At 41.7% G+C, this 27471-nt stretch overlaps 2 protein-coding genes and 1 long non-coding RNA gene across 3 annotated transcripts; 1 reads left to right on the forward strand and 2 right to left on the reverse strand.

Annotated features, from left to right (window-relative positions):
* The first annotated feature begins 17189 nt into the window (after positions 1 to 17189).
* On the forward strand, positions 17190 to 19613 carry LOC311014413. Its single transcript, XR_014597263.1, has 4 exons — positions 17190 to 17316; positions 17985 to 18115; positions 18241 to 18425; positions 18511 to 19613. It is a non-coding gene; the product is annotated as an uncharacterized lncRNA (long non-coding RNA).
* On the reverse strand, positions 19604 to 22818 carry ttc4 (tetratricopeptide repeat domain 4). Its single transcript, XM_084011013.1, has 10 exons — positions 22536 to 22818; positions 22255 to 22372; positions 22021 to 22182; positions 21561 to 21638; positions 21286 to 21410; positions 21115 to 21201; positions 20778 to 21019; positions 20526 to 20610; positions 20138 to 20220; positions 19604 to 19736 (listed from the first exon to the last, which is right to left on the reverse strand). The coding sequence occupies exons 1-10, from the start codon at positions 22644 to 22646 to the stop codon at positions 19637 to 19639; spliced, it is 1191 nt and encodes a 396-aa protein (XP_083867139.1). The 5' UTR covers positions 22647 to 22818; the 3' UTR covers positions 19604 to 19636.
* Positions 22819 to 23648: 830 nt separating this feature from the next.
* Positions 23649 to 26263, reverse strand: pars2 (prolyl-tRNA synthetase 2, mitochondrial). Its single transcript, XM_084011153.1, has 4 exons — positions 26134 to 26263; positions 25261 to 25594; positions 24788 to 25033; positions 23649 to 24690 (listed from the first exon to the last, which is right to left on the reverse strand). Exons 2-4 carry the CDS (start codon positions 25579 to 25581, stop codon positions 23809 to 23811), a joined length of 1449 nt encoding a protein of 482 aa, XP_083867279.1. The 5' UTR covers positions 25582 to 25594; positions 26134 to 26263; the 3' UTR covers positions 23649 to 23808.
* Positions 26264 to 27471: the final 1208 nt, after the last annotated feature.

The raw sequence follows: 27471 nt of genomic DNA on the forward strand, positions 1-27471 counted from the left end.
CAGCAGTAACAAAGCCAAGTCACCATCCGTCTTGCATTTTGTAGCCTCCTTCAGCTCTCGCCAACGAGCCGGTCCGATATTCACTCTCGTTCAAGCTTTGTCATGCTCCCGTTTTCTTTTCTTCGCCTCATCGGACATTATACTCCTCCTTTTCTTTGCAAGCTCTGCCATTACGCCAATTTAAAAAGTACCTAGCTGCAAGGTATCTTCCACGCACCTGCCGGGTGTTCTCCCACTGATCTCCACGCAGAGCCTCCACCTACCGGCTTTTGTAACGCTTGCCGTAAAGCAGGTCAAATTGTAGTCTCATTGGAACTACAAAACCACTACCCGACGAGGCAAAGTTACATAGTGCGGATGCGAATGCTGAAGTGCCGTTCACCCGGTTTTGAGGTGATGAACCACTGAAACTATTTTGGAAACATTATTTTAAGGCGCTAAAAAGTACTTTAGTATTGCTTTAAATAACTTTGAATTTGTTGTTATGGGAAATGTTTTTGTTTGTAAGAATATTTTGTTTGCCAGAATGAGATATTGAAGTAACTTTGCTTTGTATTTTCATCAGAAACTCAGTCAACAACACACTGAGTTCCTGGTAGAAATATAAAGCATGACATTTTGTTTATGTGCTTTGTGTAACCTCTGCTCACTCAAGTTCCTCCACTGAGGTGGATTGGTTGGTTAATGTGGGTGGAATCACAATAAATGACAGACAAAAGGCTCATGTGTTTACTGTGGCATGCCAGCAGGATAGTTTTGTGTTCATAAGGCATCAGCTGTCAGAAACCGTGTCACGCAGAGTCAGACAAAAAAATCCTTCGTTGATGGATGTTTTTACACCTGTGTCATCCTGGGAAACGCCTGTAGCCAACGCTGACCTGCCACTTCATCACTGTTACCTCAGAGTTTTGGGTTTCCTCCAAAATCTAGTTATAAGTAAAAGACAACAATTATGATTTTAAAAAAATTCCACTTCATAGATCCCTTTTATTTATTTAACTATTTTCTTCACTATGTTTCTATGTTTCAATGGAAGAGATATTTATCTAGCTTTGTTTTCTAGAATTCGGAAATTCATAGTACTGCTCAGCAACATCACATTGTAGTTTATCCTGAAGCTCAACAGAGGGCGCTCTATGACAAATGACTGCCAGAAGACTCATACAGATGGGCATTATGCATTCATTGCAATCCTCTTCTTATTATTACATTACGTATTATATTAGGTATTATAACAAGCTATACAACTAAATATACATCTATTGCCAAACATCTGAAGTAAAACGTACAAGATAAGAAGTTATATTCATAAACATAGTGACATAAACATTAGTGACATGTCTAAATAAGCATGGTGCACAGCAAGTATCTCAACCATGTAAATGAATAGGAATGAACAGTCTACATAGAAATGTAGAAAATACTTACAGTTTCTATGTAAATAAACACAAAAGAGAACTTACTGTGATAGAATCATGCACACACACAAAACCAGCAAGGACCAAGGAGCTAGGCTGGGTGAACCCTGCCTGAAACTTCCGGGAAATTTGGATTTCGCTCGGCAGTTTAGGCTGGACACCCTCAAGGTGCGTGTCCACAGGCAGCGGTGTTTCCCCGCGTCCCATTCATTGTCTATGTGAAAAGCTGTGCAATGCATTCTGGTAGCGTCACGGCGAATGTCGAGAGACGGCGCGCGAGTCGGCCGCTCCTCATTTGCCTAAAGTTGAAGTCGAATCTACTTTATGCTAATCAGAGGCGCCGGGCTCGACTCGCCGCCTCGGGAACGCTCGCAAAAATGTGTTGTTTAAAGGAGAGCGCCTGTCAATCATCCTCTAGTGGCAGCCCACCAAGCGTGCAATACTGGGAAGCGGCGCGTCCACACGCGTTTAAAATCGCCCCTGTGGACACGTACGGCTTACTTTCGCTGTTACATTGCCAGAATCTTTGGCTCCAATCAGAAACGGCCATTCTCTCCTGGCACGCTATTGGCCGGTGACGTGACGATGACGAAACATAAGCGACGCGAAGCAGCAGTTGTTGTCCGGAAAGTTGCTCTGATTGGTTGTAGGACTATCCAATTGCGTACGGAGTCATTTGAACGATGCCCATTGATCCCGCCTCTTGAGCAGTAGAAACAAAGCGCAGCTTCCCCAGACTAATGTTCAATCTTAAAAGATTGACCTTAGTATGGTGAAAACCAGACTACCAAGGAGCCACACTACGCACAGAACATGAACTACAACGTCATCATTGAGGTGATGAGTTCTGGTTGGTTCAGACAGAAACACAATGAGCCAATCACAGAACATGATGCTGGATGTGTATACTCATACGCTCATACGCATTTTCAAAATTATAATCTGATTACAGTGATACTTAGCGATACAGTTCAAAATGTAGATTTACTGTATTAAAACGTCTATAGTATTAATAATAAGTGACGTGATGATGTGACGTTAGTTATTATAAGGACTATTTTATCTTAGAAGTGATATTTTCTGGCCTACTTTTAGAAATAAAACAAGATTTTTCATCTTGTAGGGTATTGTCTTTGTGTTTGTTGAAAAAGCACTATAAAATGTATATTATCATTGGTTGAAATAATAATTTTGTTATGTAATAAAAAAAATTAAAAAATAATTAAAAAAAGATAATGAAAGCTATGGAGCTAGAACAGTCTCATAATTCATAAATGCACACAGAAATTCATAAATGCACAAAAAAGATTTACAAATGTATTTGGGGATTTGTATATACATGTGACTCAAAACACATACATTTTCAATGCACACACAAATATGTTTCATTTCATAAAAACAAGATTCATAAACATATTTCCAATGCACACACAAATCTAAAAAAAAATCACAAATACATGAATGTTAAAGTATTTGCAATCTTCATCAAATACGCATTTGGGGCTTGTTACATTCATGAACTGTTGGACCTGTATTTACAAAGTGCTTTTAATTTGTAAACCTCCCTGCATTTGTGTGTGAAACTTCTGAGACTCCCCTGACGTGACTCTGATCCACAAATGCGTTTTTTCTAAGAGGAGGTTGTCTGTAGCCAATCAGATGTCTCCCTCCTTTACAGCCAATCACGTGAGTGCGTTGCGTTGGAGGGATATGGGTGCTAGAGCCAGAATCGACCTTATTTCTGGAGATAATTTCCCTTCTTCCTGTGCTCCCTGTCTTTATGCTGTATAGATTAGGTGTACAGTTATATAAATATCTATTTTTCTTTTATAAAGAAGCATTTTATGGAAGTAATTTATTCCCTCATTCTGGGGAAGATGAACCGGTGCGGGCGGAGTTGTGTTTTAGACTTTTGGGGGAGACACTCACGTGATTGGCTGTAAAGGAGGGAGACATCTGATTGGCTACAGACAACCTCCTCTTAGAAAAAACGCATTTGTGGATCAGAGTCACGTCAGGGGAGTCTCAAAAGTTTCACACACAAATGCAGGGAGGTTTACAAATGAAAAGCACTTTGTAAATACAGGTCCAACAGTTCATATATGAATGTAACAAGCCCCAAATGCGTATTTGATGAAGATTGCAAATACTTTAACATTCATGTATTTGTGATTTTTTTTTAGATTTGTGTGTGCATTGGAAATATGTTTATGAATCTTGTTTTTTATATGTGAATATTTTTTACTTACATATGAAATGAAACATATTTGTGTGTGCATTGAAAATGTATTTGTGTTTTGAGTCACATGTATATACAAATCCCCAAATACATTTGTAAATCTTTTTTGTGCATTTATGAATTATGAGACTGTTCTAGCTCCATAGAAAGCGTCATTCCTTATACAACAGACACAAAAAATGCTGAATTTATATATATATTCTCATACTTATACACACACACACACACACACACACACACGCACACACACACACACACACACACACACACGCACACACGCACACACACACACACACACACACTCATAAGAGAACAATTTTGTGTTTGTAAGTCCTCAACTGTCATCAAATGCTGGAAACTGTGACAGGTCCAAAACCCTCCTGGCTTTATGGATGTTTTCATGACTTTTACTGTCAAGTCATTGTCATCAGGAGGTGAATCCTGGGAAACACCCTGCATTATCTTTAATGCTACTATCAATGGAGAGAGACCAGAAGTGTTTAAATTTCCCACATAGCAATTTTAATAGTGCTTACAAAACATCACTTCCTCTGTGACTTTTATTTGATCACGCTCTATTATTTAACTGTCAAACATGTAAAACCATGTGGGGACATTTCCCCAATATTTGTTTCTGTGTTATAGAGTGGAAGAACTTAACATTTATACTGGGTGTGGTCAGATACATAAATACAATGGACATATTGTTCTCAGCATGCCATTTCATTTCATTTCCTTGATTGAATCGATTCAGGTTTTGCACCATACTTAGTGGTTAGTTGTCTGACACGCACAAGGCCACTCCTAATCCAGCCTGGTGACATGATGTAATAGTTAATTCACTAGATGAAGAGAAGTGGCCTTTGATTTTTTTCCTTTTCTTTCTATCAACCACATGCTGCAGTTTTTGACGACATATCTCGAGCTTGCCACTAAAACAGAGGCAGACTGGGTATTTTTAAATGTCAAGAATGCATTCTTAATAAATGTGCTGTAATCAAACTCTATGTAATTAAAATATGATGGGCATACTATTCTTAGCATGTACTTTCGTTTTCATTTCTTTATGTCACTAGATTCTGGTTTTACAGCATTGCTTTTGAGCTGTCCGACACGCACATGAAGCCACTCCTAATCCAAAACATAACATTTCATTCATTCTCAGCTTCAGGGTTTCCAAGAAGGTGTCCGGCTCCATCAGGTAAGACCTTTAAAGTTTGCTCATAAGACATCATTATCATAATAGTTCAGAAAACATTTAGTCAGACATTGTGTAAAAGTGATTTTTACTTTTTATTGTATCTGCCACATGCAGCAGTTTTGACAGTATTTTCTATGAAGCTTGCCAAAAACAGCCATCCTGGGTCTTTCTAGATGCCCCCAGTGGGATATTCTTTAGGAGCATAGCCTAGTGATGTCATGGTTTGAAAATTTACTGATGGATTATATCAATATAGAAGACACTTGTATGGGAATACAATGATGATTAAGTCATTCTCAGCATCTTAAGTATATTGAAATATAGGCTATAAAGCACAATCAAAGGTGTCAAATGTGAGAGTTGCTTTTGCTCTCGGGACTCAGTCATTTTCTGCAACACAATGAAGTTGAAAGAATCTTGTCGGCCGTCGATATTAGTTTAAAAAAGAAAAAATCAAGCAGGCACATTTCTAGGTGAAAAGTGATGTAGTGTGCGATACATGGCAACAACTTAACAAAAAATGTCGATATAACTGCAATGAAGCACGACAAGTAATAGGAAACAAAATAAAGAAAAGGCGGGAAAACAAGAGAAAAATAGAGATAAAGATAAGAGACGAGAGAGATTTAATCTAACATTTTTTTTCCGGGTGCAGGGGGATTACTGTGTGTTAACAGGTTCGTTGTTCACCACCTGGAGCTTAGCTTTTCAAACAACAAATGGCAACACAACCCTTGATAGACTGGAACAGTGGTCTCTGTGATTGCTTTGAGGACGCAAGTACTTGTAAGAACAAATACCACAACTTTGACGAATTATGTTTTATTATTTAAGGCCTTATTTCTGTCTCATCTTTAGCAACTTACTTACGAGTTTCTACCACTCTGTTGGTGCATCTATGTGTTTTCTAGGTTGCTATGGTTTCTGGTGCTGCCCTTGCCTGGCCTGCACTGTTTCAGGAAAATTTGGAGAGAACCGTTGTCTCCCGCTATGTGACATATGCAGCCCCGCCATAACCGCAGCCTGTGGGATACCTCTGTTTGTGCCTCCTGCAGTCCTGTCCCTCAGGGCTGCCATGCGAAACAGATATGGTATCAAGGTATGATGCATGTAACATGACAATTTTTATAGAAGATACGGCATGTTTGATTAAAGATGTAACATATTTTTCTTTGACTCTGCAGGGTTCTATCTGTAGGGATATTGCAGTTTCTTGTTTTTGTGAGTGGTGCTCCTGGTGTCAGATGCATCGTGAGATAAAACATCGGAAAAAAAATCCCACAGTCATCAATGTTCACCATCAAAATGTTATGAACCTGCAGCCTCAAAACATAATGCAAATGCAGAATCAAAATATGATGCAAATGCCACCTCAAAATGTGATGCAAATGCAGCCTGCTCCAGTAATGATGGCTCCCGGATACGCCCCACAAGCTGGTTTTGTGAGCCAACCAGGAGGCATGCATATGTCACGCTGAGCTCCCTGGCTTCACTTTGGGCTGCTGTGTGTGTGTGTGTGTGTGTGTGTGTGTTTCAAGGAAATGTTATTCAGCTCAGATCATGCTGCATTTTGTTTGGTGCCACCGGAATCCTAAATTAATTCAACAATGAAGATTCAAATCCATTTTGAATTGTGTCCCCTTGGTATCACTATCTTTAATTAATCATTTTACCGTATCATATTGAACAATAGGGCTGCACGGTGGTGTAGTGGGTAGCACTCTCGCCTCACAGCAAGAGGATCCCGGGTTCGATTCCCGGGTTGGGCCCGGGTTCCTTCTGTGTGGAGTTTGCATGTTCTCCCCGTGTAAGCGTGGGTTCTCTCCGGGTTCTCTGGCTTCCTCCCACAGTCCAAAGACATGCAGGATGGGGATAGGTTCATTGATGACTCTAAATTGCCCGTAGGTGTGAATGTGAGCGTGAATGGTTGTCTGTCTCTACATGTCAGCCCTGTGATAGACTGGCGTCCTGTCCAGGGTGTACCCTGCCTTCACCCAATGACAGCTGGGATCGGCTCCAGCCCCCCTGCAACCCTGAATACAGGATAAGCAGTAGACGATGGATGGATGGATGGATGGATGGATGGATGGAGATTGAACAATATCATCTATAATTGATGTAGTGCTTTGGCCTGTCTTGAAGAACTATTATACAGTTTGCAAGCCACCAGGTGTCACTGTTGTACACAAGTAGTAGTAGTAATACTAATAATAATCATCATACTAACTAACAAATTGTTTTAATTTAAGACCAAAGCTTCTCCTTTATTATTCATCTTTATTTCTGTATTTAACCTCAATCTCTAATCTACCAATTACATATACTAATAATAATAATACATTTTGTTTTTTGGTCACTCAATGACACCTTACAAAACATTAATAAAAAATCGAATGCACAAAATTGATTGATTGATGCTGTATTTAATCCACATCTTATATTTGTATTGATAAAAGCACAAATAATCCATAAAGATTACTTTTAAAGATTTCATTTGTTGTTGTATATTTATATTTGGTATGAAACAATGTGTCCTGCTCTTGACATCAAGAGGGCAAACTCAGTCCTCTGGGGGTTAAAAAAAAAAATAAACGTATTGATTCAAAAGTCCCAAGATTTGAAGGCCCATGTTTTCACAATCCTCGTATTTTCTTTCCTGTTAAAAACTGCTTCCAGAATGAAGAGCCCTTAACCAGAACGATGAAGCTGGGAGAGCCTGCCTTGACAAAAAACCTGTTAACATACCGAAGAAGACAGTGAGTCAGGAAATAAGAGTGACAGAAGTTAATGTTGACATAGTTAGTCAAAGAAGTTAAAGAAACTTGACACCATCAACGGTTAATATCCGATCACACCAAAGAGATGCCAGCAGCCAGCCGGCTTTAAACTATTACAAACTACATTATCGATATATGGCATATAATACAAAGGATCTCATTTTATATATATATATATATATATATATATATATATATATACATACCGGGCCGGGAACCAACTTGACCTTCGTCGGCACTCTCTGTTACCCCGCTCACCGTGTCCGACCACCACTTTGTGACTTTCTCTCTCCCTATGAAGTCCACTACATCCCTCCCCTCTACGCCTCGAACTGTCACCAGCCGCCGCAACCTAAAAATCCCTCTCTCCCTCCGCTCTCTCCTCAACTGTTCTTTCCTCACTACCATCCATAGAACAGTTCTCCTTAATGCCTACTGAGGAAGCTTCCTCCATCCTGATGTCCTCACTCTCCTCGTCTTTGGACACTCTCCGTCCCCCCACCTCACGACCAGCGTGCTCATCTCCCTCCCCTCCCTGGCTGTCCGAACCTCTGCGAACCAACAGATCATTGTTGCGAGCGGCTGAGAGAAAATGGAATAAATCGGGCCAGGATGAGGACCTTGCTCACTACCACCACCACCTCCTCTCTGACTTCACCTCAACTGTTTCGGCAGCTAAAACTGCCTTCTACCTGGCAAAGATCAACTCTTCCGCCTCCAACCCCAGGAAACTCTTCTCCATGTTCTCCTCCTCCTCACCCCTCCTACCCCTCTCCCTCCTTCCTCCCTTACTGCTGATGACTTTGCAACTACTTTACCAAGAAATTAAATGACATCAGCTCCTCATTCACTCCTATAACCTCCCAGAAAACATCTCCACTAATTCTCAACTCTGATGGCCTTACCAGCTTTAGCCCCCTTACCTCTCCTGAAGACGTTCACATACTTGTTACATCTAACCATGCCATCACCTGCTTCCTTGACCCGATTCCCTACTCTCTTCTCCAAGACATCTCACACGACATCTTGCCATTCCTCACCACCCTGATCAACTCGTCCCTCACCTCAGGTGTCATTCCAGCGGCTTTTAAGTCGGCTACAGTGATGCCCCTCCTTAAAAAATCCACCCTAGATGCTGCTAACATCCACAGCTACAGACCTGTATCTCTTCTTTCATTCCTCTCTAAAACCTTGGAACGTGCCGCCTACAACCAACTGTCATCCTATCTCTCGCAGAACAACCTCCTTGACCCTAATCTATCAGGATTCAGGACCGCTCACTCCACTGAGACGGCCCTCCTCACAGTGACCGAGTCCCTGCGAGACGCCAGAGCCTCATCCCAATCCTCCCTTCTCATTCTCCTCGACCTATCTGCTGCATTCGACACAGTCAACCACCAAATCCTCCTTTCCACCCTGGCTGAACTTGGAATAACTAACTCTGCTCTCACCTGGTTCACATCATACCTGACAAATCGCACCTTTCAGGTTGCATGGAATGGCTCTATGTCCAAACCCTGTTCTCTGGACACGGGTATCCCTCAAGGCTCAGTATTAGGACCGCTTCTGTTCTCACTATACACCAGATCACTAGGTTCTGTTATTACATCGCATGGATTCCCCTACCATTGTTACGCAGATGACACCCAGCTGTTCCTCTCTTTTCCCCCAACCTCTGACACTCACATTGCAACTCGCATCTCGGACTGTCTGGCTGACATCTCTGTCTGGACAACTGCACATCACCTCAAGCTTAACCTGAATAAAACCGAACTCCTCTTCATCCCGGGGAAAGACTGCCCTCGCATGGACCTATCGGTCGCTGTCGAGGGCATCACAGTATTGCCTTTCTCAACTGCGAGGAACCTGGGTGTAACCCTCGATGACCAACTATCCTGCACCCCCAACATCACTGCTGTGGCCCGATCCTGCAGATTTGCCCTCTACAATATCCGCAGGATTCGGACCTTCCTCACAAAGGGTGCAACGCAACCCTGTTCCAAGCACTGATCATCTACTGCAACTCTCTCGTGGCTGGACTCCCGGCCTCCGCGACTAAACCATTTGGGGGTTTAGCTCAGGAGGTAGAGCGGGTTGGCTGGCAACCGCAAGATTGCCGGTTCGAACCCCGGCTCCTCCTAGCTGAGTGCCTGGTGCCCCTGAGCAAGACACCTCACCCTAATTGCTCCTGAGGAGCTGGCTGTCGCCCTGCATGGTTGACTCCGCTGTCGGTGAATGAATGGGTGAATGTCAGTCATAACTGTAAAGTGCTTTCGATAAAAGCGCTATATAAATGAGGCCATTTACCATTGCAGCGTATCCAGAACGTTGCAGCACGCCTTGTCTTCAATCTACCCAAATTCTCCCATGTGACCCCCCTCCTCCGTGACCTCCACTGGCTCCCTGTTGCAGCACGCATCCAATTCAAGATGATGGCTTGTGACCCCTCAAACTCTTGACACAGTTTACACAAAACAATCTGGATTTCAAAATAAAGTTATCTTTTACATACTTACAAAACATTAATACAATATAAACAGAAAATGTCTCTCAGACAGTTACACTCCCACCAAATTACTAAAATTTATGAGAACCCTTATGCAAACTTTTAAATAAATGTAGTAATTTACAGAAATACAACTGGTACCCTTTACCTCACATGTCAAACTGACAATTTACTTTTCCCATAAGTAAGTGTTTGGTGATGGTTTCAATGAACACCATTTAGTTGCTTTCTACAAGCGCAACCAATTTGTGAATAGGATGCTCAAGGATGGAAAGATTAGTGAGTCGTTGACCCTTTTTCCCAAGCTTTCTGTTTCCCATTTGTACTGTGGCTTTTCTCACAAGTCCATCTGCATCTTTGCAAATGTCCAGTACTCTTCCCAGTCTCCACTCACTGCGGTGAGAGTGATGTTTGCTAGATACTCTTTCTTCCACCTACCCCAAAATTGCTCCATGAGATATTGCACCCTGCGCCACCGTTTCCTTGCATAAACATCTTCTGCCACAAATTTTCCAGGGGGAGGCAACGGGACAGAGCTTTTCATGGTAAGTAAATGATTCGGGGTAAGTGGCTCTAGACTCTTGGGATCACTGATGTTGTCAGTAGTGAGTGGGCGGCTATTTACAATGAACATGGCTTCATAGAAAAATGTTCTTAGAGAAGCATCATCTAATCTTCCAGTGCACTTTGAGAGGACAGAGCTTAAAACACTCCTCACTGTCCTGATCTGCAGTTCCCAATCCCCTCCCATGTGACTGGCATCAGGAACGTTCATTGAGAAGTCGCAATGTTTCTCTGCCAGGTAAGCCTTCACTCTGTCTTCGTCCACTTCTTTCAAGGCTTTCGTCAGCTCGTTTTTCGCTCCAACGAAATTTGTCCCTTGGTCTGACCTGATTTGTCTTACAGTGCCACGGATAGCTATAAAACAACATATTTCGATGTGGATCGCCCTCGAGGAAAGACAGGTAAATATCAAACCGTACCTCTTACACTCTTTACGACCCTGCTTGGTAAAAAAGGGCCCAAAACAATCCATCCCACAGAAGGAGAATGGTGGAGCGGGATCAACACGGCAAGCAGGCAGATGAGCCATCTTTTGAGTTTCTGTCAGTTTGCGAGCCCTTCTGCATGTGACACATTGTCTGATGTAGTTAGCAACGACTTTGCTGCCACCAACTACCCAGTAGCCATTTGCTCTTAACTCATTGAGAGTTTGACCTCTGCCTTGGTGCTGTGTTTTTTCATGGCAGTAACCTAAGACCAGACGTGTGACCACACCTTCTCTTGGTAAGATTACTGGGTGTTTCACATCATAAGGTAAAGAGGCTCTCTTCAATCGACCTCCCACCCTGAGAACACCGTCTTGCAAACAACTGATGTGTCCTTGGTAGTTTGCCTTGACTCAGTGTTCGCACTTCCTCTTCAAAGGCATCCTTTTGTGCCAACTTTACAAGCACAAGACTGGCCTTTCGTCTATCTTCCACATTTATAGGCTCTGCTGTGTTAGTTCTTTTGACCAGTTTCTGGATCTGAGCGACAACATTCAATGTTGTATGCCAGTTTGAGAACATTCATTGTTAATGTAGCCCAACACCACCTGAGAATCTGCCCAAAAGTATTCTTGGTCGATTTTGAGCTCCAGCTCCTCCCTTAACATACTGCTGATCGATGAGGAGACCACTGCAGCTGTTAACTCTAGTCTAGTTTTGGTTACAACTTTTGTGGGCGCAACCCTCGCTTTACCTATAACAAAGGAGCAATGTACTTTGTCTTCTGTCACCACTCTAATGTAGGAACACTGACCGTATCCCTGGTTGCTTGCATCCGAAAAGTGATGCAATTCGGTCGTCTTGACCTTCCCCAGGGTTTCAGGTGCGAAGCATCTTGGGATCTGAAATTCATGCAGATTCTCTAGATCCTTCAACCAGCTCTCCCATCGTGGCTTCAACTCTGTAGGCAGTGGTTCGTCCCATTCAATGCCCTTTTGGCACATTTCTTGCAGTATTTTCTTTCCCAGCAGGAGACAGGGAGCCAGAAAGCCTAGTGGGTCAAACACAGAGGCAACTGTGGAGAGTATTCCTCATCTTGATGCAGGCTTCTCATCCAGGGTGACTTTAAAGGAGAAGGTGTCACTGTTCACACTCCACTTTACACCCAACACAGATTGAACTGGAAGTTCATCATGATTGAGATCCACATCCTGAACTCCACTAGCTCGTTCACTGTCAGGAATGGACTCTAAGACGTCTCTGTTGTTAGAGATGAACTTGTGAAGGTGTAAACTCCCGTTTGCACACACAGTTTGTGCCTCTCTCACCAGTTTGATGGCTGTGTCCACAGATTCTACACTGATGAGACCATCATCAACGTAGAAATTCTTTTTGATGAAGTTGGCTGCTGCAGGATAGTCTTTTTCATTTTGGCTTGCAAGATATTTCATCCCGTAATTCGCGCAGCCAGGAGACGACGCTGCTCCAAAAAGATGAACCCGCATGCGATATTCTTTTGGCTCTGAGTTTGTGTCGCCGTTTTCCCACCACAGGAACCGTAAGAAGTCTCTGTCCTCTGCACTAACATGGAACCTGTGAAACATTTTCTCAACATCACAGATTACTGCAATGGGGTGATTGCGGAACCTGCACAACACTCCTGTCAGTCCGTTTGTGAGATCAGGTCCAGTTAGTAAGTGATCATTCAGAGCTGTGCCCTCATACTTGGCGGAGCAGTCAAACACAAGTCTAATCTTTTCTGGCTTTCTGGGGTGATATACCCCTTGGTGAGGAATATACCACACATTTCCTGGCTTTGGTTCAATCTCAGCTCTCTCTGCATCTCCATCTTTAAAGACCACTGCCATGAATTTAACGTAGTCAGCCTTGAATTTGGGATTTTTCTAAAATTTCCTTTCAGCTGCCTCAGCCGCACCTGAGCCAAACGCTTATTTTCTGGTAGTTGTGGGCGTGTCTTAAAGGGGAGAGGCATTTCCAGGTGCCCATTTGTGTTCTGAAGTATACTTTTATTCAGCAAGTGAAGGAACTGTATGTCGTCTTGAGATATGCTCTTTTCCCCAACATTGGTATCTTTGAAATCAGCTTCAAGGGTTCTGATGACAGTGGCTGGTGTCAATGATGGAATTTCCTTTACCGATACGCGATGGCACAGACCTGTTACTTCTGTTGACTTTGCGACCCGAGGTGAGTTGCCGACAATGCTCCAACCCAGGTCAGTCTTGATGCCATACGGCTCATCGTCACGTCCAGTTATAATTTGTCGTGGAGCCAAGGCCCTGGAGCAGTCATAACCAATGAGGATTCCAACCTCACACCCAAACAGCCCTGGTATTTCTTGAGCTATTCTGTTTAGATGTTTCCATCTTTTGGCGGTTTCAGGGGTAGGGATGTGAGAACGCTCCAGTGGGATGAAATCTCTTGTATAGGAAGGTGGCAAGTTGACAAAGCTTTGTGAGGAAAATCCTCTTACTCTAAGACCACTGACTCTTTTGCTCTCAACAATGGAACCTTTACCCATTATAGTGGTAAGCTTCAACTTGACTGGCTCTGAACCCACCCCCAATTTACCACAAACGTCTTGGTCTACAAATGTGTTGCTACTTTGGGTGACTAACAGAGCGTACACCAAGATTTCTGTTTCAGGAGTGGTCGTTGAGGAAATCCATACAGGCACTATCATGGATGTGCTCCCACCATCACCTCTGCCCACGCAACAAGTAAGAGAAGAAGTGTTTTCTTCTGCTTGCAAAGCATGAGAAGAAGATGTATCTGCAATGCCAGGACGGTCCTCATGAAGTGGTGTCGGATGCGGTTTCTTACATGTACCACAAGTAGATTTATTCTTGCAGTCCTTTGAATTGTGTCCTCTCCTAAGACAGCCAAAGCACAGGTTATTGTCCAATACGAACCTTCTCTTTTCCTCTGCAGGCTTACTGGAAAGCTTCTGGCATTTGTGGATGGAGTGACTTTCTCCACAGAACATGAATGGAACTGGGTTTGAAGACGGAAAGGACGAGTTAACTTTCTTTGGTGCATTTGAATCCTTTGAGCTGTTCACAGCATCGTACGCCTTCATCACTGCTGTCGTCTTATCTGCTGCATTCACACTTGTGATGAACGCATTAGCCTTACAACGCTTGACATCTCTTATTGGTCTTTCTTCAGTTGTTTTCAATGCTTGAAAGGATGTAACAGGATTGCATGCAATTTCTGCTTCCTCTGCCACAAAAACAGAAAACTCCTTAAAATTTGGATATTCCTCTGTTTTTCTCATTTGCTTTGTGACATGGCGGTTCCAGCGTGAGGTCAACCAATCAGGAAGTTTTGGGAGCATCTTCTGGTTCTCCTCACAATCATTTAACACCTGGAGCCCTTTAACATGTGGCATGGCATTTCCACAGGCTGTCAGAAAATCACTGAATTGTCTCAGTTTACCAGACTCTCTTGAGCCAATCTTTGGCCAGTTGTTCAGCTTTTCTCTGAATGCACGCTGTATTATAAATGGGTGGCCGTACCGAGCATTCAATGCCTGCCATGCTTGGTCGTAAGCCTTGTTATCTTTTCTATAGAAGCTGCCTTCTACTACAGATCGTGCCTCACCACTGATGTTTTTCTGCAGGTAAAACAGCCTGTGCATCGACGCTCTATAAGTGCCTTGAAAGCTTGTGCTCCACTCCAGGAACGTAAGTGGGTCTCCCGAGAAGACCGAGGGCTCAGGTGCAGGAAGTCTGGATAAGAATCATTGTGTCATGTAGAGCTTGAGCTAATGATGCTTCATTATTGTTTGTTTGTTCTTTGGTACTATGAGATGTTTTTTCCCTTTTTATTTCTGTAACAGGTACTGAAGGATGACTGGTTCCCTTACTGTGTGTTCTTTTATTTTCACAGGTTTCATCTGAGTCAGCTTCAGAGTATACTTTTAGCTTAGCAGCTATCACATCAAGATCTCTCTGATTCTCCAGTTTTTTAAGCTCCTGCTTTTGTGCAGAAATTGCCTCCTCCATGTTTATTTCAGCCTGCTTTGCCGCTAACTGTGCTGCATACTCTGCACGTTTAGCTGTGATGCTTTGCTGCTCTGATCGAATACTTGAGTGTTGGCTACGAACAGTAGATTTGGTCATAGTAGATCCAAATATTGACTGGGCATAATCTTTGTCAAGTACCAAACGAAGCCTTGTGCGTTCTGCTTTAGCATCAAATTCGTCTTGCCCCACTTCACTCATGCGTACTTTCATTAGCTCCATCAAATCTCTAGAGACTGCTGTGCAAGAATCCATCTTCCTTCTTATTTCAGTTGATGGTGCTGATTGTGATCTTACATTTTCATACGCATCTTTCACTTGTTTGTCAAGCTCCTCAACTGTATCCATCATTTCAACAATGTCATCGTCAGAGAGCTCATCCTTGAGTTTGGTGCGTACTGCCTTAACTTGCTCTTTCCATATAGACTAATTAATTTACTCTCTTTTTTGGAAAACTCTTGATGCTTCAACTCCAGCATTTTGGGGGTAAACGTTCTCTCTCTAGAAGATTTCCTGAGTTTGACTGGCTGGGAGGTGGCGGATGTAGGCTCAACCATTGTTATTTTGAGTATTTCTACTTCAGCGGGAATGTCGCCTATAAGTAACTCTAAGCTCTTCTTTTCAACATCATCATTTTAATTGTTCATTTAACCTGATTAACTCTTCTTGAAGAGAAGTAATCTTTGCAATAGTTTCCACACCTTGTGATTTTTCCCCATGTTCTGACATTTTACAGGTTTTTAGAAAGGGCACTGTATTTCAACAAAATTATTGCTTATTGAAAATAGAGCTTTTGCCTCTATGCAGTTATCAGCGCATTCCAAGTACAATTTCTCTTTACCCAAATAAACTCCTCCTGAGCATGCATTTAAACTCTGTCAAAAAACTGTTAAAACATTCAGAACAATTACACTGGTAAGTCAAAGAACAACAAAAATGGCTTTAAAGATAAATCAATTACTCTCTCATTAATAAACCAGTATTTTTAACCTCTTTTCTTCAAAAGGCACAAATGTTCTTTAGGGATGGAGCACATTCAAACCTAGCGCCGTCTGCAGAGCCGTCCTCTTTTCTGGGTTGATAGCGATGTTAGTTGGTTGAAACTGACGCTGCACTCCGAAGCCCGTAGAGAATAGTTGCAGAGCGAGAGCCTGCGCTGGTGCTGCCCTCTGGTGGTGTAGTTGCGACACTGTCCAACTGTCCAACAGGTGTCAGAAACGATCCTCTCTTCCTCTGAATCGGCAGTTCTCTTCGCCGCTTTCCTCTCCGGTCACACGTGGCCACAGCGATCCCGTTGCTCTCTCCCTCTCTCTTAACGGCACTCGCTGCTCCTCCGTATGGCGTTACGTTTCACTGTAGCCGCCGGTCCGACGAAATAAAGGCCACGATTCATACAGCTGTCTTTTTAAGGTGTATTTTTCTCTCTGCTCCTTAGCAGACACCGTGAAAACTATAAAATAAAACAAAGACACACAAATAACATTTAAACAAGTCCAGCCGTTTCAAAATCTCTTAATAAGGTGTCAATTATCAGACAGGCCTATACACGTGCGTACGGCAATCTTAAATCTTTTAAACACATAGTAGGCCTACAAGTGCACAAAAATATCTCACACAAATATGGAATCAAATTAAATTAAAATGCACATAAAATTACCGCGTGCGCCTCTCGAACCGTGCAGAATAATTAAAGTTGTGACTGTGCGTTTCTTCTCTTTCGCCATGATGGGTCTCTCTGCCGCCTACCTAGCTTACATCCCAATATGCCAGTACCCAACCAAACTGGTCATGTGACCCCTCAAACTCTTGACACAAGTTTACACAAAACAATCTGGATTTCAAAATAAAGTTATCTTTTACATACTTACAAAACATTAATAAAATATAAACAGAAAATGTCTCTCAGACAGTTACACCACACGCCCCGAAGCAAGCACACGTAAATGTAAATGTAAATGTTATTCAAATATGATGGGCATACTATTCTTAGCATGTACTTTCGTTTTCATTTTTTTGTCACTAGATTCTGGTTTTACAGCTTTTGATGTGTCCGACACGCACATGAAGCCACTCCTAATCCAAAACATAACCTTTCATTCATTCTCAGCTTCAGGCTTTCCAAGAAGGTGTCCGGCTCCATCAGGTAAGACCTTTAAAGTTTGCTCATAAGACATCATTATCATAATAGTTCAGAAAACATTTAGTCAGACATTGTGTTAAAGTGATTTTTACTTTTTTTTATTGTATCTGCCACATGCAGCAGTTTTGACAGTATGAAGCTTGCCAAAAACAGCCATCCTGGGTCGTTCTAAATGCCCCCAGTGGGATAGTTTTTAGGAGTATAGCCTAGTTATGTCATGGTTTGAAAATGTACTGATGGATTATATTAATATAGAAGATACTTGTATTGGAATACAATGATGATTAAGTCATTCTCAGCATCTTATATTGAAATACAGGCTATAAAGCACAAAGGTATCAAATGTGAGAGTTGCTTTTGCTCTCGGGACTTTTTCTGCAACACAATGAATGACAGAATCTCGTTGGCCGTCGATATTAGTTTAAAAATTATTATTATTATTAATGAGCTCTTGCTTGTGGATAGAAAAAATCAAGCAGGCACGTTTCTAGGTGAAAAGTGATGTAGTGTGTGATACATGGCAACAGCTTAACAAAAATTGTCAACATAACTACAATGAAGCACGACAAGTAATAGGAAACAAAATAAAGAAAAGACGGAAAAACAAAAGTATAAAAAATAGAGATAAGAGACGAGAGAGATTGAATCTAACATTTTTTTTCCGGGTGCAGGGGGATTACTGTGTGTTAACAGGTTCGTTGTTCACCACCTGGAGCTTAGCTTTTCCAACAACAAATGGCAACACAACCCTTGATAGACTGGAACAGTGGTCTCCTTGATTGCTTTGAGGACGCAAGTACTTGTAAGAACAAATACCACAACTTTGACGAATTATGTTTTATTATTTAAGGCCTTATTTCTGTCTCATCTTTAGCAACTTACTTACGAGTTTCTACCACTCTGTTGGTGCATCTATGTGTTTTCTAGGTTGCTATGGTTTCTGGTGCTGCTTTTGCCTGGCCGGCACCGTTGCAGGAAGATTTGGAGAGAACCGTTGTCTCCCACTATGTGACATATGCCCCTTCATATCGGCAGCCTATGGGATACCTCTGATGGTGCCTCCTGCAGTCCTGTCCCTCAGGACTGCCGTGCAAAACAGATATGGTATCAAGGTATGATGCACGTAACATGACAATTTTTATAGAAGTTAAGGCATGTTTGATTAAAGATGTAACATATTTTTCTTTGGCTCTGCAGGGTTCTATCTGTAGGGATATTGCAGTTTCTTATTTTTGTGAGTGGTGCTCCTGGTGTCAGATGCATCGTGAGATAAAACATCGGCATAAAAGTCCCACAGTCATCAATGTTCACCATCATAACGTTATAAACCTGCAGCCTCAAAACATTATGCAAATGCAGAATCAAAATGTGATGCAAATGCCGCCTCAAAATGTGATGCAAATGCAGAATCAAAATGTGATGCAAATGCCGCCTCAAAATATGATGCAAATGCAGAATCAAAATGTGACGCAAATGCAGCCTCAAAATGTGATGCAAATGCAGCCTGCTCCAGAAATGATGGCTCCGGGATACGCTCCACAAGATGGTTTTGTGAGCAAACCATGAGGCATGCATATGTCACGCTGAGCTCCCTAGTTTCACCTTGGGCTGCTGTGTGTGTGTGTGTGTGTGTGTGTGTGTGTGTTTCAAGTAAATGTTATTCAGCTCAGATCATGCTGCATTTTGTTTGGTGCCACCGAAATCCTAAATTAATTCAACAATGAAGATTCAAATCCATTTTGAATTGTGTCCCCTTGGTATCACTATCTTTAATTAATCATTTTACCGTATCATATTGAACAATATCATCTATAATTGATGTAGTGCTTTGGCCTGTCTTGAAGAACTATTATACAGTTTGCAAGCCACCAGGTGTCACTGTTGTACACAAGTAGTAGTAGTTATACTAATAATCATCATACTAACTAACAAATTGTTTTAATTTAAGACCAAAGCTTCTCCTTTATTATTCATCTTTATTTCTGTATTTAACCTCAATCTCTAATCTACCAATTACATATACTAATAATAATAATACATTTTATTTTTTGGTCACTCAATGAAAACATTAATAAAAAATCGAATGCACAAAATTGATTGATTGATGCTGTATTTAATCCACATTTTATATTTGTATTGATAGAAGCACAAATAATCCATAAAGATTACTTTTAAAGATTTCATTTGTTGTTGTATATTTATATTTGGTATGAAACAATGTGTCCTGCTCTTGACATCAAGAGGGCAAACTCAGTCCTCTGGGGGTTAAAAAATAAAATAAACGTATTGATTCAAAAGTCCCAAGATTTGAAGGCCCATGTTTTCACAATCCTCGTATTTTCTTTCCTGTTAAAAACTGCTTCCAGAATGAAGAGCCCTTAACCAGAACGATGAAGCTGGGAGAGCCTGCCTTGACAAAAAACCTGTTAACAGAACGAAGAAGACAGTGAGTCAGGAAATAAGAGTGACAGAAGTTAATGTTGACATAGTTAGTCAAAGAAGTTAAAGAAACTTGACACCATCAACAGTTAATATCCGATCACACCAAAGAGATGACAGCAGCCAGCCGGCTTTAAACTATTACAAACTACATTATGGATATATGGCATATAATATAAAGGATCTCATTATTATTATTATTATTATATATATATGCATCTCATACTTTTGACCTTCCTTCCCTCCCACATGATCGAATTTCAAAATCCATTAAATTAGAAATAGTCACTGCTGTTTGTGATTGGGTTTTTTAATATTACCTATTTATGACATCGAGCAGAAACGCATACATACAGACAGACATACAGACAGACAATGGCTGTACCTTTTATGCTGCAAAACCTTTAAAAGTGATGTCTCTGGGTTTACTTGATAGAACGTCTCCTTCTCCTCATCTTCAAAGTACAGCTAGAAGGTAAAGAGGGGTCAAATGAAATCAAGATTCACAATCGATGATTGATATTACATATTAACCTAGTTTGAATGTTGTACTCTTGATTACTTAACAGAAGATGGTTATTCTCTCTCTCCGTATTATACAAAATTACTGTACCAGAATATATGAGTTAATGTCGCCTTGCTATAATTTATAACAAAATTATTATTCCATAAGTTCAGTAAAGAAGCACAATATCATATCCCAAATGGTTATTTTTGATAATCCACCGTATAAACTATGAGTGACCAATAACATTCAGGCAAACCACACAAACCTGCAGATTTTGTGGACGGTACTTTCTGTCCGTGTCCCACGGTGGAAGCTCTTCTCCAAACATAACCGCCAGATGATCTACAAAACTGAACCAAATCAGAGATAGAGTGATATTGCAGCCGTGTTTCTAATCACAAACACTTAAAACTTAACTCACATCAAACAGAGGAAGGCTGACATAACGAGCGTCCCACAAAAGCACACCACATCCGCATATATTCAGGACGAGACGAAAAGAACGGGAGGGGTTTACCAGTTGTTCTCGCAGAAAGCAGAGATGAAATCCGTCTGCTGGTGTTCAGGATAGAGAAGGAGGACGGGCCAGTGCAGAGAGGCTTGCTCGTCCAGGAAGACCTGAGCCCCCGTGGCCTCCTGAGAGCTGAGACCGTCCAGACACAGCTGTGATATCGCTGCTGAGGAGCCTCCATCCTCATCCTCACCGTCTGAACCACAGTGCTGAGGCTTCACAGACTGAAGAAGCTTGATGCCTCGATCCTGTGCAAAACACACAGTCCCACAGGTTTGATGCTAAACCGAGGGCAAGTTAGAGGGGTTTCATTTTGCCTCTCAGTTTTTAACGGCATGCTTACCTTTATAGCACCCAGGAGAGTTTCTTTCTCATGATGTAGCTTTTTGTCTTTGAGCTTAGACTTCCTAGCATCTCTCTCTGCTGCTCTCTGTGGTACAAACCATCAACAGGGCTTTGTGTTTGACTGAAATTAGAAGAATACAGACCGTGGTCTCATTCGTGATAGAGGTACCTTGTGTTTATCTGCTGCTGTTCTCAGCTCCTGCAGCTTCTTGTCATTGGGACTGACCTTGAGCCCGTCATCACACCACTGGACGGCCTCTGCAAAGTTACGAAGCTCTACACAACTCTGAGCACCTGCAGAAAAAGACACAAAATATACACAGGATTGTAAATTATTCAGAGTTTAGGTTCTTTATGATTGCTCTGTGCTATTATGATGGTGCAATATTTTAGAATTTCTAACCACAATTACTGTGATATTCTCGTTCGGCTCATATTACACACCTCTGATCAAGGCTTTAAGGTGGTCTGGTTTGATCTTCTTTGCAGCTGTAGCGTCGTTCAACGCAGAGCGCATGTTTCCTGTGTGATACAAAGCAGAAAGAATGAGGATGATATATATAATTAATAATAAATATAGTATTCAGTGATATAAGCACTCTTCACCTGTCTACCAGTGTGTTATATGTTATATTATATTATATTCCCATATTTAACTGCTGTACTAATCTATGTATTAACTTCCACTTAGGTTTTACTAACATGACTTTCTTTTAAAAACATTCTATGAGCCTGACAATGAAAGACTGCTTCGGATTACTTGTTGCATATGACAACAAAGAGCTTGAACCTATTCTTTGTAAACCACAGGATTGTTTACATGCATAACAACCCATATCCCTGGTGCTAGCAATTGATACATGTATAAAAAGCTGTTTGCATGACATGTAAATGAGGATCTTACCCAGGTGGAAGTGTGCTGCAGCCCGGTTGGTGAGGAGGACGGTGTCGAGCTCCTGGTCTCCACATTTCTTCTTCAAACCTGCGGTGTAGGCCAGTATGGCCTTCTCGTACTTCTTCTCCTTGAAAAACGCGTTGCCCTCGTCTTTCAGGCTCTTTGCTTGCTCTGAGGATGAATTACAGATTAAAAAGCTGTTTTCACTGAAGGCTCGGGGCCCTGGCGTTTTGGTCCGCTTACCTTGCGGGGGTCTATCTTCGTCATGTAGGATGGCTTGCAGACAGGCTAGTTCTGGGTATTGTTTGGAGTCAATCTCATCTGGGGCTGTTTTCATGAACATGGGTACTTTGTCAAACTCCTAAATGAGACAAAACCAGGGATCACTGCGGACAAAACCTCGCTCTTAAAAAGTAACCAGTTAGCTTGCTAGCTTACCACGACACAATTAAACAGCTAACTTACGTAGAAGTAACTTTATTTTCTAACGTCATTAGCCGATAGCGTCTGCGTGTTCGCATTACCTCTTCCCAGTTGGCTTCACTGAAGGCATTTTTGTATCCCTGGGTCTTGAATTTGTCCATGAACTCGTCCATGCCATCGTCGCTGTCATGTTGCGCCTCGGAGGCCGCCATTTCGGATCAAATTGACCTATTTATTTATGTATGTATATGTTTAAAGTGCTGTTTTGTTGTTTAATCGCATGTAAACGCTGAAACGAGATAACTGCCACAAGCACACCAGCTGTAAAACGTCCAGCTCTTCTAGAAGTCGCCCAGCTTCTTGTTTACACATGCGCCTGTGAGGTGCAACGGTAATAACGGTCCGGGCAGAAACAGTACCTACAGGGATTCACTTACATCCGCCGCCGCCTGATCAACAAATGACGAATAAGAAATGGAAAGTGTTGTAAAATATTTAAGTGCAATTTAAAGGTCACCGGTCTTTTCAAGGTAAATTAAAGTGAAATCATTTGTACAAAAGATTTACTAACGTTAAAGATTTACTAACATTATACTTTGCAGGTACTTTTTTTTAAATAACTCACAAAACTATTTAACAAAATAGCCTATAATGATTTATTATAGACAACACCACCCAATATAATATATAGCAGTGTTGGTTCAAATTAACTTTGACCAGCAACAATTAATTTCTGCTTTTATGTAACATTTAGAAAAATTATGTCGCGATTCTGCATTATGTATGAGCGATTTCAACTTTAGTGGTTGTACTTTTTCCATTTTGAATGCAGGACTTTTACATTTGATGTGGTATTTTCATATTTTATAGTATCTTACTTAAAGTGAGATACCACAAAATATGAATATATTTTTAAATATGGAGAAGAAAGTAAGTCACTTTACACCTTCTCCATATTTAAAAAGTACACATTGTAAATTTACTAAGTATTTGACAGCAACCGATTCATATTTTATGCACAAATCAGACCAAAATTGTAATTAAAGTTACAATTGACTTTTACCAGCAACAATAAAATGTTGCTTTCAGTTTAGTTGTATGTTGCAAATCTTAAAAATAAAATACAAGTGCAAATTGTCCTAATTTCTTTATTTACATTATAAACAGGAGCTGCACAGTGGTGACGTCATTGACCTTTGCCCAATGACAGCTGGGATCAGCTCCAGCTCCAATTTATTTAAGATAAAATGTTCCTCTTGGACAAAAGTTAGAAAAGATACAAGGCTTTTTCTCTACTTTCCCCACCACCTCACTGATTGCTTCATACACACAAAAATAAATAATACATTTATTTCCACATTCAGAGTTTGTTATTCATACAGTTTCCACTCTCCCCAGAAGATCTAACAATCCATCTTTATGGATAAACATTGTCTCGCCTGTCTGCTGATTGATCACCTCAAACCTGGGTGTTTCCTCCAAAGCTCCCTGTCCAACCACAACAACATAGGGGTAGCCCAGTCTCCTGGCATCCTTCAGCCTCTTTCCAACGGTCATCTGTGTACGGTCATCCATAACAACTTCACCTCTTAAACAAGGACTGTACTCTCCCAAAGTGTGAACCAGTTCCTCAGCTAAGACTGCCGCCCCATCTACCTTACTGCCCTTCTTTGGGGGTAAAACACACACCTGGTAAGGGGCAAGAAGTCCCGGCCAGCGGATCCCCTCTTCAGTTGACAACACCTCAATGGCTGCAGCGAGAATACGGGTTACCCCAAGACCATAGCAGCCCATCTCCGCAATACTAGGCTTGTTCTGGGCATTGCTGAAAGTGGCGTTGAATATATGAGAGTACTTTTTACCCAGGTAAAAGGTGTGGCCGACCTCTATACCCTTCGACTCTACCAGTGTGCCAGTTTTGCACTGTGGGCAGTCCGTTCTGTCTGATGACAGGGTCTCCACATTAGCAGAGAAGGAGCAGTTCTCACAAACCAGAAGACGGTCCTCGCCGATGTCTGCTGGCAGCTGGAACTCGTGGGAGAGTTTACCGCCGATGTTGCCGGTGTCCGCCTGCACCTGAACGCAACGCAGACCCAGCCGGGCGAAGAGCCTGGTGTATGCCTGGCACACGGATTCATAGGTCTCGTAAGCTGCTTCTTCGCTCACATCAAAGGAGTACATGTCCTTCATGTAGAACTCCCTCCCTCGAAGCAGACCAAACTTCGGCTTTGGTTCATCTCTGAATTTGCGAGTGATCTGTTTTTTGTTTTTTTTAAGAAGAAGAAGAATCACGAGTTAAAAAAATGCTGCTTATTATGATAAATACACCGATGGAAACAGGATTAAAAGCTACCTGATAAAGAAGCAGAGGAAGCTGCCTGTAGGAGAGAGTGGTCTGGTGGGCGACCAGAGTCGTTACTGCCTCCTCATGTGTGGGACCCAAGCAGTAGTCGGCTCCATGGCGGTCTTTCAGACGGAACAGCTCCTTTCCCATCAAGTCCCAGCGCTCACTGGTTTTCCAGAGATCAGCTGAGCACAAACTGGGCATGTCCAACTTCTGCCCACCGATCCCCTGCATCTCTTGGTCAATTACTCTCACCTATGGATTTTTTAAATTTTAAGCCCAAAATTAGATCATTTATACTCAATTGTGTCCAACCAGTTTAAAAAAAAACCGTATCGATTATTAATGAAAACATCCAGACAACATCACTTGAATAAATGAACCAATTTCACGATTGGAAATGGTCATTTAAATTTAAATTGTGTATCAACATCAATATGTTTACTTGATGTGTAGTAGTTGTATAACAGAACTCGTCTCACCAGCTTCTCCATGGAGCGGACGGTGGCAGGGAGGTAGTAGTAACAACCAGGGTTGGACGGATGGATGAGCCCCGCCTGCTGCATGAGCCTTTGACTCTTACAAGTCATCTCTCCTTGCAGCCGGCTGTCCTGCCCCACATCACGCAGATTTGAAGGCTGGTAGAGGCGGGACACGAGGGGTGTGGGTTTGACATGTGTGGACTTGGCGGCGGCGGCGGGAACATGCTCAGCACATGCTGAATGCTTCCTCCTGGGAAGTACTGAAGGTCTGTGGAGCCGCTGGAAGACTCTCGTCCAAATCGGATTCATTATGAGCGCCATGGTGGATCCAGACCTACTAGACAAATCGGTTAGAGCTGGAACTTTGAATCAATTCACAGATAATAAATAAGCACATTGTTGGATTAATCATTTAAGGATTTTTATTCTAGTGGAAATACAAAAATATTAGCTTCTCAAGTTATTTGGTGACCAAACGTGTGTTGAATTAAGAAAACAAGTCACATTATTTATCTATTTATCTAAATACACATAATCTAAGTGTACGTTAGTCAGTCTATAGTATATTGAATGATAGTCGCTGCATGTAGGTGACGTCAAGGTCGTAAACACCAAGTAATTTCTTTGCAGATATCTATTTCTATCATCTATTTACTCCTTGGAATAACAACGTCACAGATAACCTAAATGCAGAGGGTTGGTGGTGACCGTAAACGCCACTGAGAGATGAACACACCAGTGACGTTTAACAGACAGCAGTTAGACGTCACTCAATCCTACACTGACGGACAGTTTAGCGTTCATTTTTGCTAGCTGAACTAAAGCTTCCTCAGTCAGCACATGACGTCAGCTACGTGAGGAAACGACACTCACCGTGGGACGGAGAACTACCGCCTGACTGTTCCGAGGACTTTATAGGACTTAATTAGCAAAGAGTGGCATTTCTATACAGATGAGAAACATCCAAAACATTGAAGGTCCCTGGAAGCATGCGCTCTTCCTCAGCTACATAACCGGAAGCTCGTCGCTTCTTCAGTGTGACACCGCCACCTGCAGGTGTGGAGGAGTAACGGCGCCGAGGCGGATAAAGGGATGGCGTCCCTCTGATGGTCTCTCTCAGACTGAAGTGGTGTTATACTGGACTCCATGAGCTGTTTGTAATTTGTTGTCCTTCCCATCTACATACAAGAGATTACATTTTATGATGACACTGTTGTATTGGATGCCGTGTTTATTAGCTTCACATAAAGTAAGAGCTCACTGTTATTAAATAAAATACTTAGGTTTAGGCTTAGGGATCATTTGATTTTGGGCTTGCAGGCTACAAAATATGTTTTAGATTTTCTGTTATTATTTTTATGATAGAAAAGAGATAGAAATCATAAGCCATAGTTGTTTCATACATAATAACTTTTACTTATGTTCAACGCTTGGATCTCGGGCCTCAGGCAATGTTTTTATATTGAGTTTCCAAGAGTATCAACTACAAATGCAATAATTTCACCGTGTTAAGATTAAAAGTTTGGTTGAAAATGGCATCTGTATTATTAACCATAAACACAAGACAAGTAATTTGTATTATTTGATGCAAACATCATCTTGGAAGTGGACAGTGATGGACAAATGACCCCAATATGCCAAAGACATCTGAGTGGGAGAGTGCAATAAGGAAAAACTGAAGAAGGGATGTAATACAATTGGACATAACCACTTCTTCTTCTGAAAGAGCAGCGTTACGCATTGTACGGCTTGTAATTTGTGGCTCGCATCAGTGGTAAAATAATATACTGTATGTTCAGTGGGATGACAAATAAGTAAGCAGATATGCTTAGTTGGAGATGGCTTCTGGTATTTTGCAGTCAAGGTGGCTCTCCCGTGGACTTTGTCTTTGAAGTTTGGCTCTACTGGGGAAAAAAAACCTTTTTTTTGGTTGCATTTGCTTTTATTTTTCCTTGGATAGAAAGAAGAAAAAAGTGCATTCAAAAATATAGTTCATATTGTTAAAACCAAACGTGGTAGGATGTACACCAGTAAAATTGATGAGTTTTTATTGAACACACTTTACTATCACATGTAATCTTTGCCTTTTGTTGACATTATACTGCACTGCGGTCTGTGTTCGTGCACCTTTGCTAGTTTTATAGTGTTTTATGCCAGCAATTTGAAACCATTATTTCCTCAGTCAGTCAATGACACATGGACACATGATGG

Source organism: Eutrigla gurnardus, assembly GCF_963514095.1.
Source record: "Eutrigla gurnardus genome assembly, chromosome: 6".
NCBI lineage: Eukaryota > Metazoa > Chordata > Actinopteri > Perciformes > Triglidae > Eutrigla > Eutrigla gurnardus.